Genomic DNA, 13249 nt, shown 5'->3' with positions numbered 1-13249 from the left:
TTGTTGGTGATTTATTGACTTTTGTTCCAGCATCATCATCAAGTCAAAATTCCTGAATGAGCTTTCAAGATGCTTTTTCTAATTCTAGACAAAAAACAACTGAATATTTCATATAATCATAGTCACATGTACCGACATCAGAAATTGTTACCATCTGAGAAGAAATCAATCAATCAGTTACAAAACAATTTTGAGCAAAAGATCCTGGGATTACTATGGAAACGCCAGTTCTGTATCTTTTCTAAGAAGCTAAAATATCATTTTGCTGTAAAATGACAGGGCCTTAGCTGTCACATTTAAATATCCAACTCTGAAATAAAAATGTCCCCCAGCAGGGCAATTAAAAACAAGCAGGGTTATGAGCTTTGGCTATAGATGACTGCTGATATGGCTGATATTATTTCAGCTGGTCTGATGATATGGAGGTAAAACAGGGTAGACAAAGAGCCGTGGGGCTATGAAATGATTTCCAATCACTTGGTTAGAAACTATTTAAGTCTCGATTGCAAAACCACCACAGTAAATTAACAAGTGACTGATTTTCTTAAAGAGGCATTTCAAAAAACACACCATTAAAATCATAACTGTCAGTGCCATGAGAAAAAAATAAGGGAGTGCATGCTAGAAGAAGGGAAAACAAAGACACAGACAGAAAAATTGTTGTTTCTACCACCCGAGTTTATGCATGTGACAGCGATACTTTAATGTTATGCGGCTCAAGGGAAGAATGAAGGCTGCTCTTTTGGTCTCACCTCAGGAAAATGACGAGGAAATATTAGGGAAAACACCACAGGAGTGTTTTGTCTTACATGCCCGTATTTGGTTAAATGAGGAACTCTTGGGGCATGCTGGTACTTGGGCGCAAATACTGGTGATGATGCTTGTTTGGCCAGCACTTACAAGTCATCACACACACAGGCAGAGCAAGGAATGCCACTGGAGGGTTGGTCAAATGAACTAGACTTCATAAAAACATGCTTTTTTTGTCTTTGGAATGTATTAAACAATGGTTGCTCAATGGCATAATAACATTTTCATTTGCTATGTGCTAAGCTCTGATTTTAGTCAGAGGTTCAAATTTTGTATAGCCACTGTACTAAAATATGCCACCAGTTATGCAACACACTGAAATATCAATATACATTCCATATATAAATCACATCTACCAAATCATATATGTAACAACCTCTGATGAGCAAACTAAAACTATGTAAAGAAATAAATGTATGTAAATGTATGTATGTAAAAAGGAACCAAGGAATCAAGTGTAGAAAATGACATCTGAGCTGCTGCGGACATTCTAGGAAAAAAATCCAGTTTCTGAAAACACTTTAGTCCCATGGTTTAAGATAAAGTACAGGTAGAGAGAGAGCAGGTAGTAACTTGTCCCTTTGACAAGTCAAAAGCTCCACCTATTCTGTACTATGACCAAGTCTTTCTGGAAAAGTCTCCTTACACATCTCAAAATACCTTCAGTATACAGTTTGTGGATGTTTAGAAAAAAAAACTGCAGACCGACAGTCACATCACCCTCTTACTAATCAGCAACAGTCAACCCATGTACTAAACAAAGCCAAGGTGGGCATGATAAAGACACCTACTTTCCATATACAGTGTTTGAATGCACTACATCATTCATAAATGAAATGAAAGACAAGGGGTGTAATTCTAGGAGTGTAATTCTGAATGCATTTTTTTATTCTGGCACCGGGAACCATAAAGGCTACATCTTTTCTTTACAATTTCACACAAGCAAATAGTTTTTCAGTTTTCTGAAAACTCTGGTCATTTTTTAAAAAACATTCAACACAACAGACGTCAGTGTGGACTGAATTGTGGATTACTTTTTATTGTTTTGCCACGAAACACATTCAAAGACCACATCTTTCAAAATTCAAAAAATTTTTTCACACAAACTCAACTGCCACCAAAACTCTGTTCAAACTCCCTTTAGCTGTTTAGCTGTTATGACGATGAGAGATTCACTGAGTGTTTGGTCATGTAACTAAGGATGGCATGATGGGACATGACTGCGACACATCAAAGCAGATGTCCCTTGGCCAGTTTGCTAAGAGTTCAGTTGTGCTGACTACTTCTAATGAAATACTTTGCTGGATCACAACGTTTGTTTTACTGCTGTTTAAATGAAAGGTTGTTAGAAGTCTGGTAGTAGTTCCATGTGGTCAGAGTTTTTACACATTAACAGCCATATGAGCTGTCAAAAAAAAAAAGGCCCAGTGTAAACTCTGGTTCACATGTATTTCTATACATAGCTATTCTATATGTATTTTACATATATGTAAATTTGTATTTGTGTTGCGTTACTGGATATACTTTGGTTCCATTGTGTGCACTCTGAATTATAATTATGCAAAAATGGCCAAGTCCTCCAAAGCCACAATGTCTTTTTTCATTGTACGTAGAGGACACCCAGATATACCTTTCCCCAGGACCTGGTGAGCCAGAAAGCCTTGCTGCTGTTTTAGATTGTTTCAGCGATGTTAACTGTTGGATGGCCGAATACATCTCTCAACTCAACAATTTAAAATCACCCCATCATTCCCACTCAGAGTGCCCTTGGTCCCTGGTCTGCCAGGGAGAGGTCTGTCACCAGAACTCTAGGAGTATTGTTTGATGTTGTTGTAAGTTTTTAACAACACATCACAAAAGTTGCCCAGCCCTGCTTCCTCAAAATATAAACCATCTCCAGAATCAAACCAATACTCTCACATGCTTATCGGGAAGAAGTCATTCACACATTTCTCTTCTCAACACTTGACTACTGTAATTCCCTTTTCTCTAGCATAAACCAAAAGTCACTCTCCCACCTCCAACTACAATACCACAGCTTGCAGCCTTAGGTCCGCAGGTGGGGCCCTTCTGGCAACTCAAAAGTTGAGGCTTGAATCTAAAGGTGACTGTGCTTTTGCTGTCAGGCCACTCGGCTTTGCAATGACCTGCCAGAGGAGATAAGGCTGGCAGAGTCAGTGACTTGTTTTAAAACCCATTTTTATAGACTGGCTTTTATGTGATGTCATCTTTTTTTATTGCTTTTATTTATTTGCTTTTTTTTTTTTTTTTACTGTATCTACTCTCAACTGAAGCATATTGTATGTCTTTTTAACTTTACCTCATCTCTGTCCTGCTTTTGTCTGGCCTTACTGTCTGACTTTCTGTGGTTATATTTTTGTTATATTGCCTCCCGAGCTTCTTGCCTGTTATTGCTTTTGCTTTGTTGTCAAAGTACTTAATAAACTTTGTTTTTAAAAGGTGCTATATAAATGAAGTTATAATTATTATTAACTGTGTGAAAAGTTTTGCAAAAATGAACTACAGAAAAATATGGGTTAGCAATTTAAAAAAAAACTGTAATAGCAAACATTTGCAATTGTAAACAAAAAGTCTTATAACAGTGAAAAGATTGAGAAATGCCAAATAAGATTTGTCTTGTTTTCCAGTGATAACCTTTAGCCTGTTGACTACACTGACATCAGCAGTGGTGCTGAAAACAAAGCACGAATTGGCTCCATGACTTTCTTCCTCACAAAGTCTTTTTCATACAACAGAGGGCACCGTGACTTTTACAAAAAGTATCAAAATTGTTCTGGTAAAGCAGAGATGGACTTGTCTAATCTGCAGAAAGACTGAAACATATAAACACACACAGAGCACAGCTTGATGAGGCTTAGTCTGAGCCATTTCACAGCAGTTTGTCCCTCATCAGCAGAATCTTTGTGCTCCTGTTGCTCCGCGTGCCTGACATATGTGTGTGTGCGAGTGTGTGTGCCAACTGCAGCCCACCCAAAGTAAGTCAAAGTAAGCTCAGCCCCCTCTCAAATGCCAACCTCCCCCAACACTGGTAATCTCCAGTGAGAAAGCACCCATCACTAACCCATGGACATACACACAGTCCACAATACACATACACAGTGTGGCCAGATGCATGATTCCCCTAACACACACGACAAACAAACAGGATAGAAACAAAAGCACATATTCACATTGCCACGACACACACACACACACACACACACACACACACACACACACACACTTATGCATCCTGTTGGTATTACACGAAGTGAGGCCTCTGCTCCTCGCAGGCCGTCACTGGAGCAGCATGGGAACACAGACGGGTAACACTGCTGAGATGACCTCATGGCTGCCCCCATGGAGCCAGACGATAATCCTAAAAACACAGACCATCACGCTACCACCTCCTATACAGCCAACACAACGTCCAGCCTAAAACAAACCTCTGCTGATCCTGTCTGATGGTTTGCCTCCTACGGTGAATAAAAATAAATTGTCTGTGTGAGCAAATCTGTAAAAACTACTGTTTAATTCAAGTAAAAATGTTGCAGATCTACTGGAAAATAAACAAAAATACAAATGAGAATGGAGATCTTGGTTGATCATTTGGTCCAAGACAAATATTGACTAAGTACTGGACAGACTGCCATGAAATCTGATATTGGTGTTCATTGTACCCTAATGACTGCGAGAAGTTTTCACCATCTGGCAAATTCCCACTTGGTCTAAAGACTGACAGAAAATAACCAGCAGCTATTTTCATAATTAATTAATTGTTTTAGTCAGTTTTTAAATTCTTAAATCTTCTTAAAATCTGAGGATCTAATGCTTTTCTTGTCATATATTAGTAAACATGAATATCTCAGGGCTTTGGACAAGACATTGGAGGACAGTGGCAGGGTTTTACACTATTTGTGTCTTCCTCATATTAGATCACACCACTTACTATCGCAGCAGATATGTAGGTCACTAGTTTGGTTTCCATTTAACTGAAGTGTTTTGTTTATTAGTTATATTGAACATACAGCTGTAATTTATGTCATACAATTCAAAAGCTCATCTGAGAGCAATGATTAAACCTTTATACGTACAGATACGCAGGTATACGAATACATCTCAGAAATGATGACAAATACTCTGTCGTGTCCTTTAAGAAATTAAATCTTTAGTGTTTGTGCCACAAAGTAAGACACAACAATCTTCAATCCATACACTTCACTGTTTCGGGTGAATGGTTAAATGTTATTGAATGACAAAATTGGGTACTGTGAGATCCCTTGTGTATGTGTGACAGCTCCATTGTATAGCATGAACATCTTCCTGACAGAGCAGCAAGCAGACCAGTAATTTAGTCTGACAGTCGCTTGTCAGAGGAGATTTGAACAGTCTGACCTAGGTTTAACTCAAATGAAACATTCAGTCTATACCAACTCAAACCCAAAAAGCAAACAGAACACATACTTTGAAAATGAGGGAGGGGAGGAGGAAGGAAAAGAGGATTTTTCAAATCCCAAACATTCTCACCCCCACCAGCAGAGGAGTAAGAACGCCTGCTGGCTGTCTCCAAGCTGGAGCCAAAAACCTGCTGCAGTAGGCTTCCAGTTGATAAATTTCAAGTAGGTACTCAGGGCGTTAAAGGCTGCTCAGCAGCTTGAGAACAATCCCTCTGGGGGTTCAGGAGACTTCAAAACATACAAGTTCCCACATCAGGGTAATGTTTATTATTATAAATCAACTTCTCATCTTTGCGCAACATGTCAGCTTTGAAAATGATGATTCTGCTTTAGCAGATACTTAGTATAGATGGCATTTCTCAGATCATGTGAAAGTAGTCTTAAATGTTGCAGACAGTAACCACTGCTATTGTTGTCATTGGCCAAGTGACAATATCCATGTTTAGAAAGTATTTCTCAATTTAAAAACATCTCACAAATCTCTGTCTCTGCATCACAGAACAGGAACCAAGCTGTGCACACTGCTGGATTTCAAACCACAGCACTAGACTATTACAGAACTCTCCAAAGAACTGTAGTGGTGCACAAGTTTTAAAAGCCTCTGTGTGTGATAGCAGGCAGGTGGGAGAAGAAGCTTAATCATTTGTTTCATAATGGTTTCAGCTCTGATTAAACACAAAAACCCTGTGGTAGTAGGGGTTGGTATCAATTAGATTTTATCATCTCGGTCTCCTCGTGTCTTTGTTTGGATTCTTGGTACAACTAAACAAACAACACAAAAATGATATTCATTATCAGCAGATCCTGGCTGGCAAAGAAAAAAAAAATCTGATTCTGCAGCAACATGAATTTGGAGTTATAAAAAAAGTTTACAGTCTGTGTAGCCTGCTGCTGGAAATACTTTGTCATGTTAGATACACTCCATCTCTCTTGCATAGATTTCACTAGCATTGGGCTATTAGTTGTGATGTAGTGTGTCTAAATGCAAAATTAATAAAATTGCCTTCATTCTACAACTTGCAAAATATCGATCACAGTTCAAAAGGCTTTAAAATTGTTAATGTGCCATCTATTTAAAAAAGAAAAAAAAAAAAAAAACTACATCAAAATTAACCTCAGACAACATAAAATAGGCCGCAATGAACAGTTGAAAAACTTTTTGTCTGCATCACATTAATTACAATTGTGACACACGTGTTCAAGAGTTTGCACATAATATTGTGCAATAATGTATAACTCAGCTTTGCACGTGGAAGCACAGTAAGTTTAAACATCATCTCATAAAGAATCAAGACCAAAAATCATAACCCAAAAAGAAAAGAAAAAAAAAGTTAACTTTCCAGAAAACACAAATTTCTCTTCCTACAAAATCACATTAATGTCATTATTCTTTTACACTGACAGAACAAACATTTGTTAATCTCGTCTGAAGACATTTTATCTCTACATACAGAGACACAACCAAAACAGCAGATGGTGATCATGGCCAAAGGCTTGGGGCCATCATGCTCCCTTCTCCCTTCGTCCATTCCGACCCTCCCTTTTGTTAAAAACAACCTTCAAATCTGAGTTGTTTCAGCTTCCCAACAATACATTCCAACTGCATCTGGCTCCTCAATCCTACCATGCCATCATCAACACCAGCCAGCCCTGCTCTCTATTTTGTAAAATAACACCGCTTTGATGGGAGGGAGGCTCCTACATTTCATCCTTAAGGCGCATACCTTCTGTGGGAGATGACAGAGCAAAGACTGGGTGTGATCAGGAGGACAAAGAAGCAGAAAAATATGCAGACAAACAGCAAACTCCCCTTACAGATGAAAGGGAACTCTAAATCCAAAAACTTTGGTGCTAAAAATATTCTAGTGAATGATAAAAACAGCCTTAAGGCGGGTGATGCACCATGTGTATGCAGAAATGATGACAAGCCTGACACAAATCGACTGATATTAGTGTGATGACCTCTGAGCAGTAGCAAAATCAACGTTAATTTCTGATGCTTAACAGCTGTAATATAATAAGCAGTTGAGAACATGGCTGGCTATACCGGTGAAGCGGCAAATCCCTGAATAATTGCTTTATCCTTGATTTACCTCTGTCATTACACTATGCTGATCTTTGTGTAAGGCCTGCAATGAAAGCTTTCCAAACCAAACTTTCTTTGAAATAGTGTTCAATGTACAAATTACTCATTGGATTGGCCCAAGTGCCCCGATGACACGTGGACACTGAAAACAAGACACCGCAGTTTAACAAGCAGGCAGCAGGTAGCAGTCAGCTGTGCAGTCTGGTGGGATTTACCAACCATCCAGCAGCGAGCTTATCCACGGTGACTGCACACAGCTCTCCAGATGTCTCAGTCTCTGAAGTGCTGTTTCACACCCTCCAATAGTAAAAAATAAAGAGGTGACTCCTGAATGTACTTGTACCTGTGGCTAACATTTGCCACATTGGCCTGCCAAGAACAAGCAAAGTTTGTCTTAAATAAGACAAATTTGGAATTACCTGGAATCTACCTCTTACCTCAACCGTATCCCAGACCAGTCTGCCTGAACACAAACCAACCCTGAAAAACCCTCCATGAAACTACCATTAAGACCACAAACAAGCTGACCCACAAATGTCAAGTCAAATCTTATTTATGTAGCTCAATATCACAAATCATGAATGGCTCAAGGGCCTTAACAATCTGTAAAACAATCAACACCGTGTTCTTTGACCCTCAAATGAGATAAGGACAAACTCCTCCAAAAAACTATTAAAGGGAAGAGCAACTAAGGAGGGATCCCTCCTACAGGACAGACAGACTTGCAATAAATGTCATGTATACAGAATAGAAAACAAAGTAGATTTCCAGTAGGACAATCGGGATGACAAAACTATAGACTGTAAACTTTAACTCTTTAGCTCTTTAAATCATAATGTCAAAATAACAAAGCATTACTGGGATTAGTAATTGTAATGCAATTATTAAATTTAAAACTGTAATCCGTTACACTACTCATTCCTGAATCACATTACTGTAATGCATTACTAAATAATATGTCACTGCACAACACTGGGACTGTGTGCTTCACTGCATGTGTGCATCCAAGTGTAAAATATAAGCAAAACCCACTTGCGAAACAATGTCTTATATACACAATAGTCCCTCTAGCAGTGGCGTTTCTCACAATACTTTGCAGCTTATGAGGAGACAGAGTATCACACCTAAGCAGACAATGGTTCAGAGTGTGTTACCCTGAACATCCACTGAGCACAGATGTGTCATGTCTAAGCAGTGTTATAGGTACAAGAGCCAATCACAGCAAATTTAACTTAAGTGCCTTAAGTGTCTATGTCCATCAGAAGCATGAGCAGTGCTCTTTTCATACAAACAGCCAGACTATTTTTTTAATCTTATTCAAGGAGGCAACTAAGTTGAAATGTTAAGAAAATCTTTCATAATGCATCACCTGTTCCTTGACCATGGCCTAACTTAAAGTAAATAAACGTTATATAAATAGAAAAAAAAAAGAAAAAAAAAACACACTACAATATACACAAACACAACAAATCTATACACCACAAGGAATCAATATAGAACGACCTGTTCATGTTCCAGTGAGCATAAGATGGACTACTGGATCTAGAGAATGACAAAAAGCCTCCAACAAAGGCAGACCATTTTCCTCCTATTATTGTGGTTTTGCAAGGACATGGATACATCTGCCACAGAAAGACCTCATTTCATGCAGGCTGCAGACTCAATGAATGACAGATGCAGGTTGGAAAGACTTTTTCTCTGCCATCTCCCACTCAGCAGTGATTAGGGCTGGACAATTCATTGAAATATTATTGAAACTGCAATATGGTCAAGTATAACCTTGAATTCGTAGGAGATAGAACTTTGTTGTTGATAAAAGGTAAAATGTGTCACAACATGCTGTTATAAATGAAGCATTGTGGTGCTACAGAGATGACTATAAATCATATTCTCCAGATGTAAAGGAACATGCTTGTCTGGTACAGACCCCCTTGTAATTGCAATATTTGTCAAAAAAATGTTTTTTTTTTTTTTTTTTGTATATCATTCAGCTCTAGCAGTGACTGTGTGACAACTGAGTGATTCTCTGAATATCTGCCAATTTTTGCTGAAGCTGAAACATTTTCAACATATTTACTTTGGAGTTTGGAGTTTGTGGTGATGGTGAACCAAGGTTTTTGGACAATGTGAGCCCAACATTCTTATCTGGACATTTTCTTTTGTTTTCTTCTCTATTTGTTTTTATATTGACAAGAATCTACTTGTTATAATCAAATTTTATTATTCAGGAAAAGAATGATTAGAGTATTTTAATTGCCTGCCAGTTCTATGACAAAACTGATCACAAACTAAGAATGGTTTATGCATTTTATGGCTAAAAAGGACAGAATAAAGAATCTACTGCTGTCATATTAGCAGCTACAATGATTAATCGACCAACAGAAAATTAATCAGCAACTATTTTGATGATTTTTTTAAGGAAATGCAAACATTCTCTGGTGCCAGCTTCTCTAATGTGAGGATTTGCTACTATTCTCTGTTTTATTTCATTATAAACTGAATATCTTTGGAATGAATGATTGATCAAGAAAATAATAATCAGGATACTTGATAATGAAAATAATCATTAGTTGCAGCCCTAGTCACACTTTTTTTCCTCTGTCAAACCAAAAAATGTAATTGCGAGATTATGGCAATTATGCATGACAATGCTTGTCGAGAGAAGCCTTGTAATTAAATCAGTCTCAACTGAAAAAGTCTCAGACAAAAAAAAAAGAATAACAGAAACTGGAGCCCTGCCTGGTGCAAACCTGAGCCAAGCAGACCTCATCCTACCTTTAATCTACAGCTGGTATTAAGGGAATGAGTTGGCATTTTGAATCTTGGTCGATAAGTTAAGCTTTGTTTTCCAGCTACTTTTAAGTGGTTTGGCAGCATAGTTAGAATTCCTTGGCTGAAATAAGTTCTTGTAAATACTCGATAGGCATATCCTGATCGGAGATTAATGACATATTACAACAAAATAAAGCAAGCATATCTTGAAAACAAAGTCAGCTACAGTCTGAAGAGGAGGTTTATGGCTCCTTTGTTTAAAAAATGCACTAAAAGCACATTCCAGAACTGTTGTAATTTACACTGTGAAAGGAGTGAAAGAAGATATTGTTTCCTCAACTGATTTGGCTTTTCTGGCCAGAATTCACTTAATCTTTGTTATTCAAATACTAAGAGCAAGTTTCCTTTGAATTCCCCCCTGCCTCTCCCACTCAGAGAATGTTGAAGTGTTTTTTTTTAATTATTAGTCACCACACGAGGAAAGAGTGAGTGAGTTCACCTCCTGAGCATTGTGTACTGATGAGGACAGCATGTGTCTACAACGTTAAATTAAGACTTGATGCTGTCAATCGAATTCCCTGTTGATAGATATGATCTATTTATATTTTTTGAATGGTAAAGTTTTCAGGATGTGGTTATTGTCTGATATATGAATAATAACTATGCCTTTACCTTTGGCAGCATATTAATCAGTTAATTACAGCAAAAGTTCAGTATGTCTGTCTGTACATTTTCAAGGAGCTTATACCTATACTGATGTCCGGAAGGGTTCTGCCACCTCTCCATTTTTGCTTTGCAGAGGAATATGGTGGAAAGGTTCTGAAATAATCACTCAGACCTGTGTAAATGTCAGGCCTGGTTCCTCATCACAGCTTACCTTGAGCTTTTCCTGAGGCTGTTTTTAAACAAATGGTACAGAAAATGCTGCAGGGCAAACACAAGCTTTGTGTGTCTGAATTTTAAATAGCTGCTTCTGACTAAGAGAGTGAGACAATTATCATCGTGGATATAATACCATTTCATTCCTGAAAGGCTTTTTCTTTCCTTCTAGAGACAGACAGACAGACAGACAGACAGACAGACAGACAGACAGACACACACACACACACACACACACACACACACACACACTCTGGCTTTGTGTCTTTCTCATGGTAACTGCCGGGAGCTGAACACAGAGTGCAGTGCCAAACACCCACCCCCATGTTGAACTGTGCAGAATTGTAATGACTGTCTATCAAGCAAAGTTCAAAGGCCATTACTGGATTGTGAAGAATTAATACCACATTATAGTCTATGACGGGGTCACTCAAGTTATCTGGAGAGCATTACCCATTGGATATTCCATGCACGACTCATTATGCAGTGTTATTCATTCTTGACTGTATCACATGGAGACTCAACCTGAGAACAAAAATCGCTGCAACATTCCTGGAGGGACTTGTGGTGTGTCCATGGTGCCATGGAGCCTTGATGGCTAATTGCAACGAATTCTATGGAAATGGGAGGTTTCACTGTAATATTTTAAGCTTTATTTATTTTGTTTTAGGATTTCTGCATTTCTTTTAGATAATGACAGAACACCCACTTGTCAGTTTATAAGGTAAGGTTGCTAAAACTGATAATGATCAGTTCTTGTTGAAAGAGAGATGTTGAGTCAACTTTGTGGTCATTTTTGAAGCTGTAGTTTTCAGTGGAGCTAAAAATGATTCATTCATTAAATAATTAGTGGAGTGGCAGAACATCAATCAGCAAGTATTTTGATAATAACATCAAACGTGAAAATTTGCTGCTTTTCCTTATATGATGGTAAACTATAGACTTTTTTGGACTGATACTATATACATACTGATATAAATGGGATGGACATAAAAAATGTTAAAAACACTTCTCAGTATTACACAATACAATTTAATTCTTTATAGCAAAGCACTGCATATTATGAGCACTTCATGTTAGTAGCCTGTGCAAAACCTTAAGTTTGCAAGGTAACTTGGAACTAAAGTTTTCAACCAAATGTAGTGCAGACGGTAATATAGTTCCCTCTGAATGTAGTGGAGTGGAAGCACAAAATACCACCATAGCAAATGGAAATACTGAAGTATAAGTACCTCAAATTTGTATTTAACTAAGTGTACTTAGTTACACGCCACCACTGCAGGCAGGAGACCGAACATCTTATATTGGTAGGTGTCAAAACTTTGAAACCCAAGCAGCTTTTAAGTGTCGTGAGTGGACACAAGAGAAACCTCTGAGACATGGATGTCCTCGCTGATCACCACCACGACAAACGGCACTTTGGCGCACTGATTTGCGGAGCTCCGTCCCCCGCCGAGCTTTGTGAATAACAACAGCTCAGTCAGCTGCTACAGATTTAGGCCGGGTCAGGAAGAGCTGAATCTGAGTGCAGGCAGCGGGAAGAAACCGAGAGGCCACATCCACCAGAGGTGCAGGTGCTTTAACTTGCTGGCGGTGTAGTTTCCAACCAGACCGGAGCCACCGTGGGAACATGCCCGCGGTTAGCGTGGGTATTGAGGACCGGGGGGGGGTCAGGTTACAAGCAAAGCGCCCCAGTGTTAAAACACAACGTCTGACATTAGCATCGTTTGCCAACACGCAGCTAATCCAACGGTAGGTGACGGAGATATTAGCATAACTAAGCGAATCCAGACAAAAACAGCAGTATTCAACTTACTGTGATGGTAACTTCGTGCTTTTTCAATCGATACTTTAGGCTCTTCATCCTGTAACGTGCTGGTTCCTGGTGTTAAAAGATTCGTTTGGGAAATATATTCATAAATAATACAAAAAAGTTTCCAGAAAGTTCAAACGAAGAAACTTTCATCTGTCCCCTTTTCCTCACAGAGCGAGTTTCACCTGACTCCTAACCGCAAACTCTGATTCCGCTTTGATTGACAACCTCTTGAGCCAATCAAGCTGGGATATCCACGGTGTGGTTTGCTTATGATCCAATCAGCAACGCCGGAGGGCGGGACTTCCTAGTAATGCTCCGTTGAGTGTAGTTGGAGACATCCTGGGACAGAGCAGGAAAACCTGACATGACGTCAGGCTCACCTGAAACTGAAACACCTGGAAAAGGTGCCTGTAAACCTATAAACCAGCT

General features: G+C 38.8%; 1 protein-coding gene across 1 annotated transcript in view; it reads right to left on the bottom strand.

Moving 5' to 3' along the window:
• uacab (uveal autoantigen with coiled-coil domains and ankyrin repeats b) overlaps positions 1-13035 on the bottom strand; it is a 44129-nt gene extending 31094 nt beyond the window's left edge. Inside the window, exon 1 of the mRNA XM_071489130.1 lies at positions 12821-13035. Coding sequence (XP_071345231.1) covers positions 12821-12868 — 48 coding nt within the window. The 5' untranslated portion in view covers positions 12869-13035. The remainder of the gene's footprint in view (positions 1-12820) is intronic.
• Positions 13036-13249: the final 214 nt, after the last annotated feature.

This window comes from Trachinotus anak, unplaced genomic scaffold, assembly GCF_046630095.1.
Source record: "Trachinotus anak isolate AG129_WGS33_773 ecotype Australia unplaced genomic scaffold, CSIRO_AGI_Tana_v1 ptg000011l, whole genome shotgun sequence".
In the NCBI taxonomy this organism is placed as follows: Eukaryota; Metazoa; Chordata; class Actinopteri; order Carangiformes; family Carangidae; genus Trachinotus; species Trachinotus anak.
The sequence above is the reverse complement of the archived record's forward strand: the minus strand, read 5'-3'. Positions and strand labels throughout refer to the sequence as shown.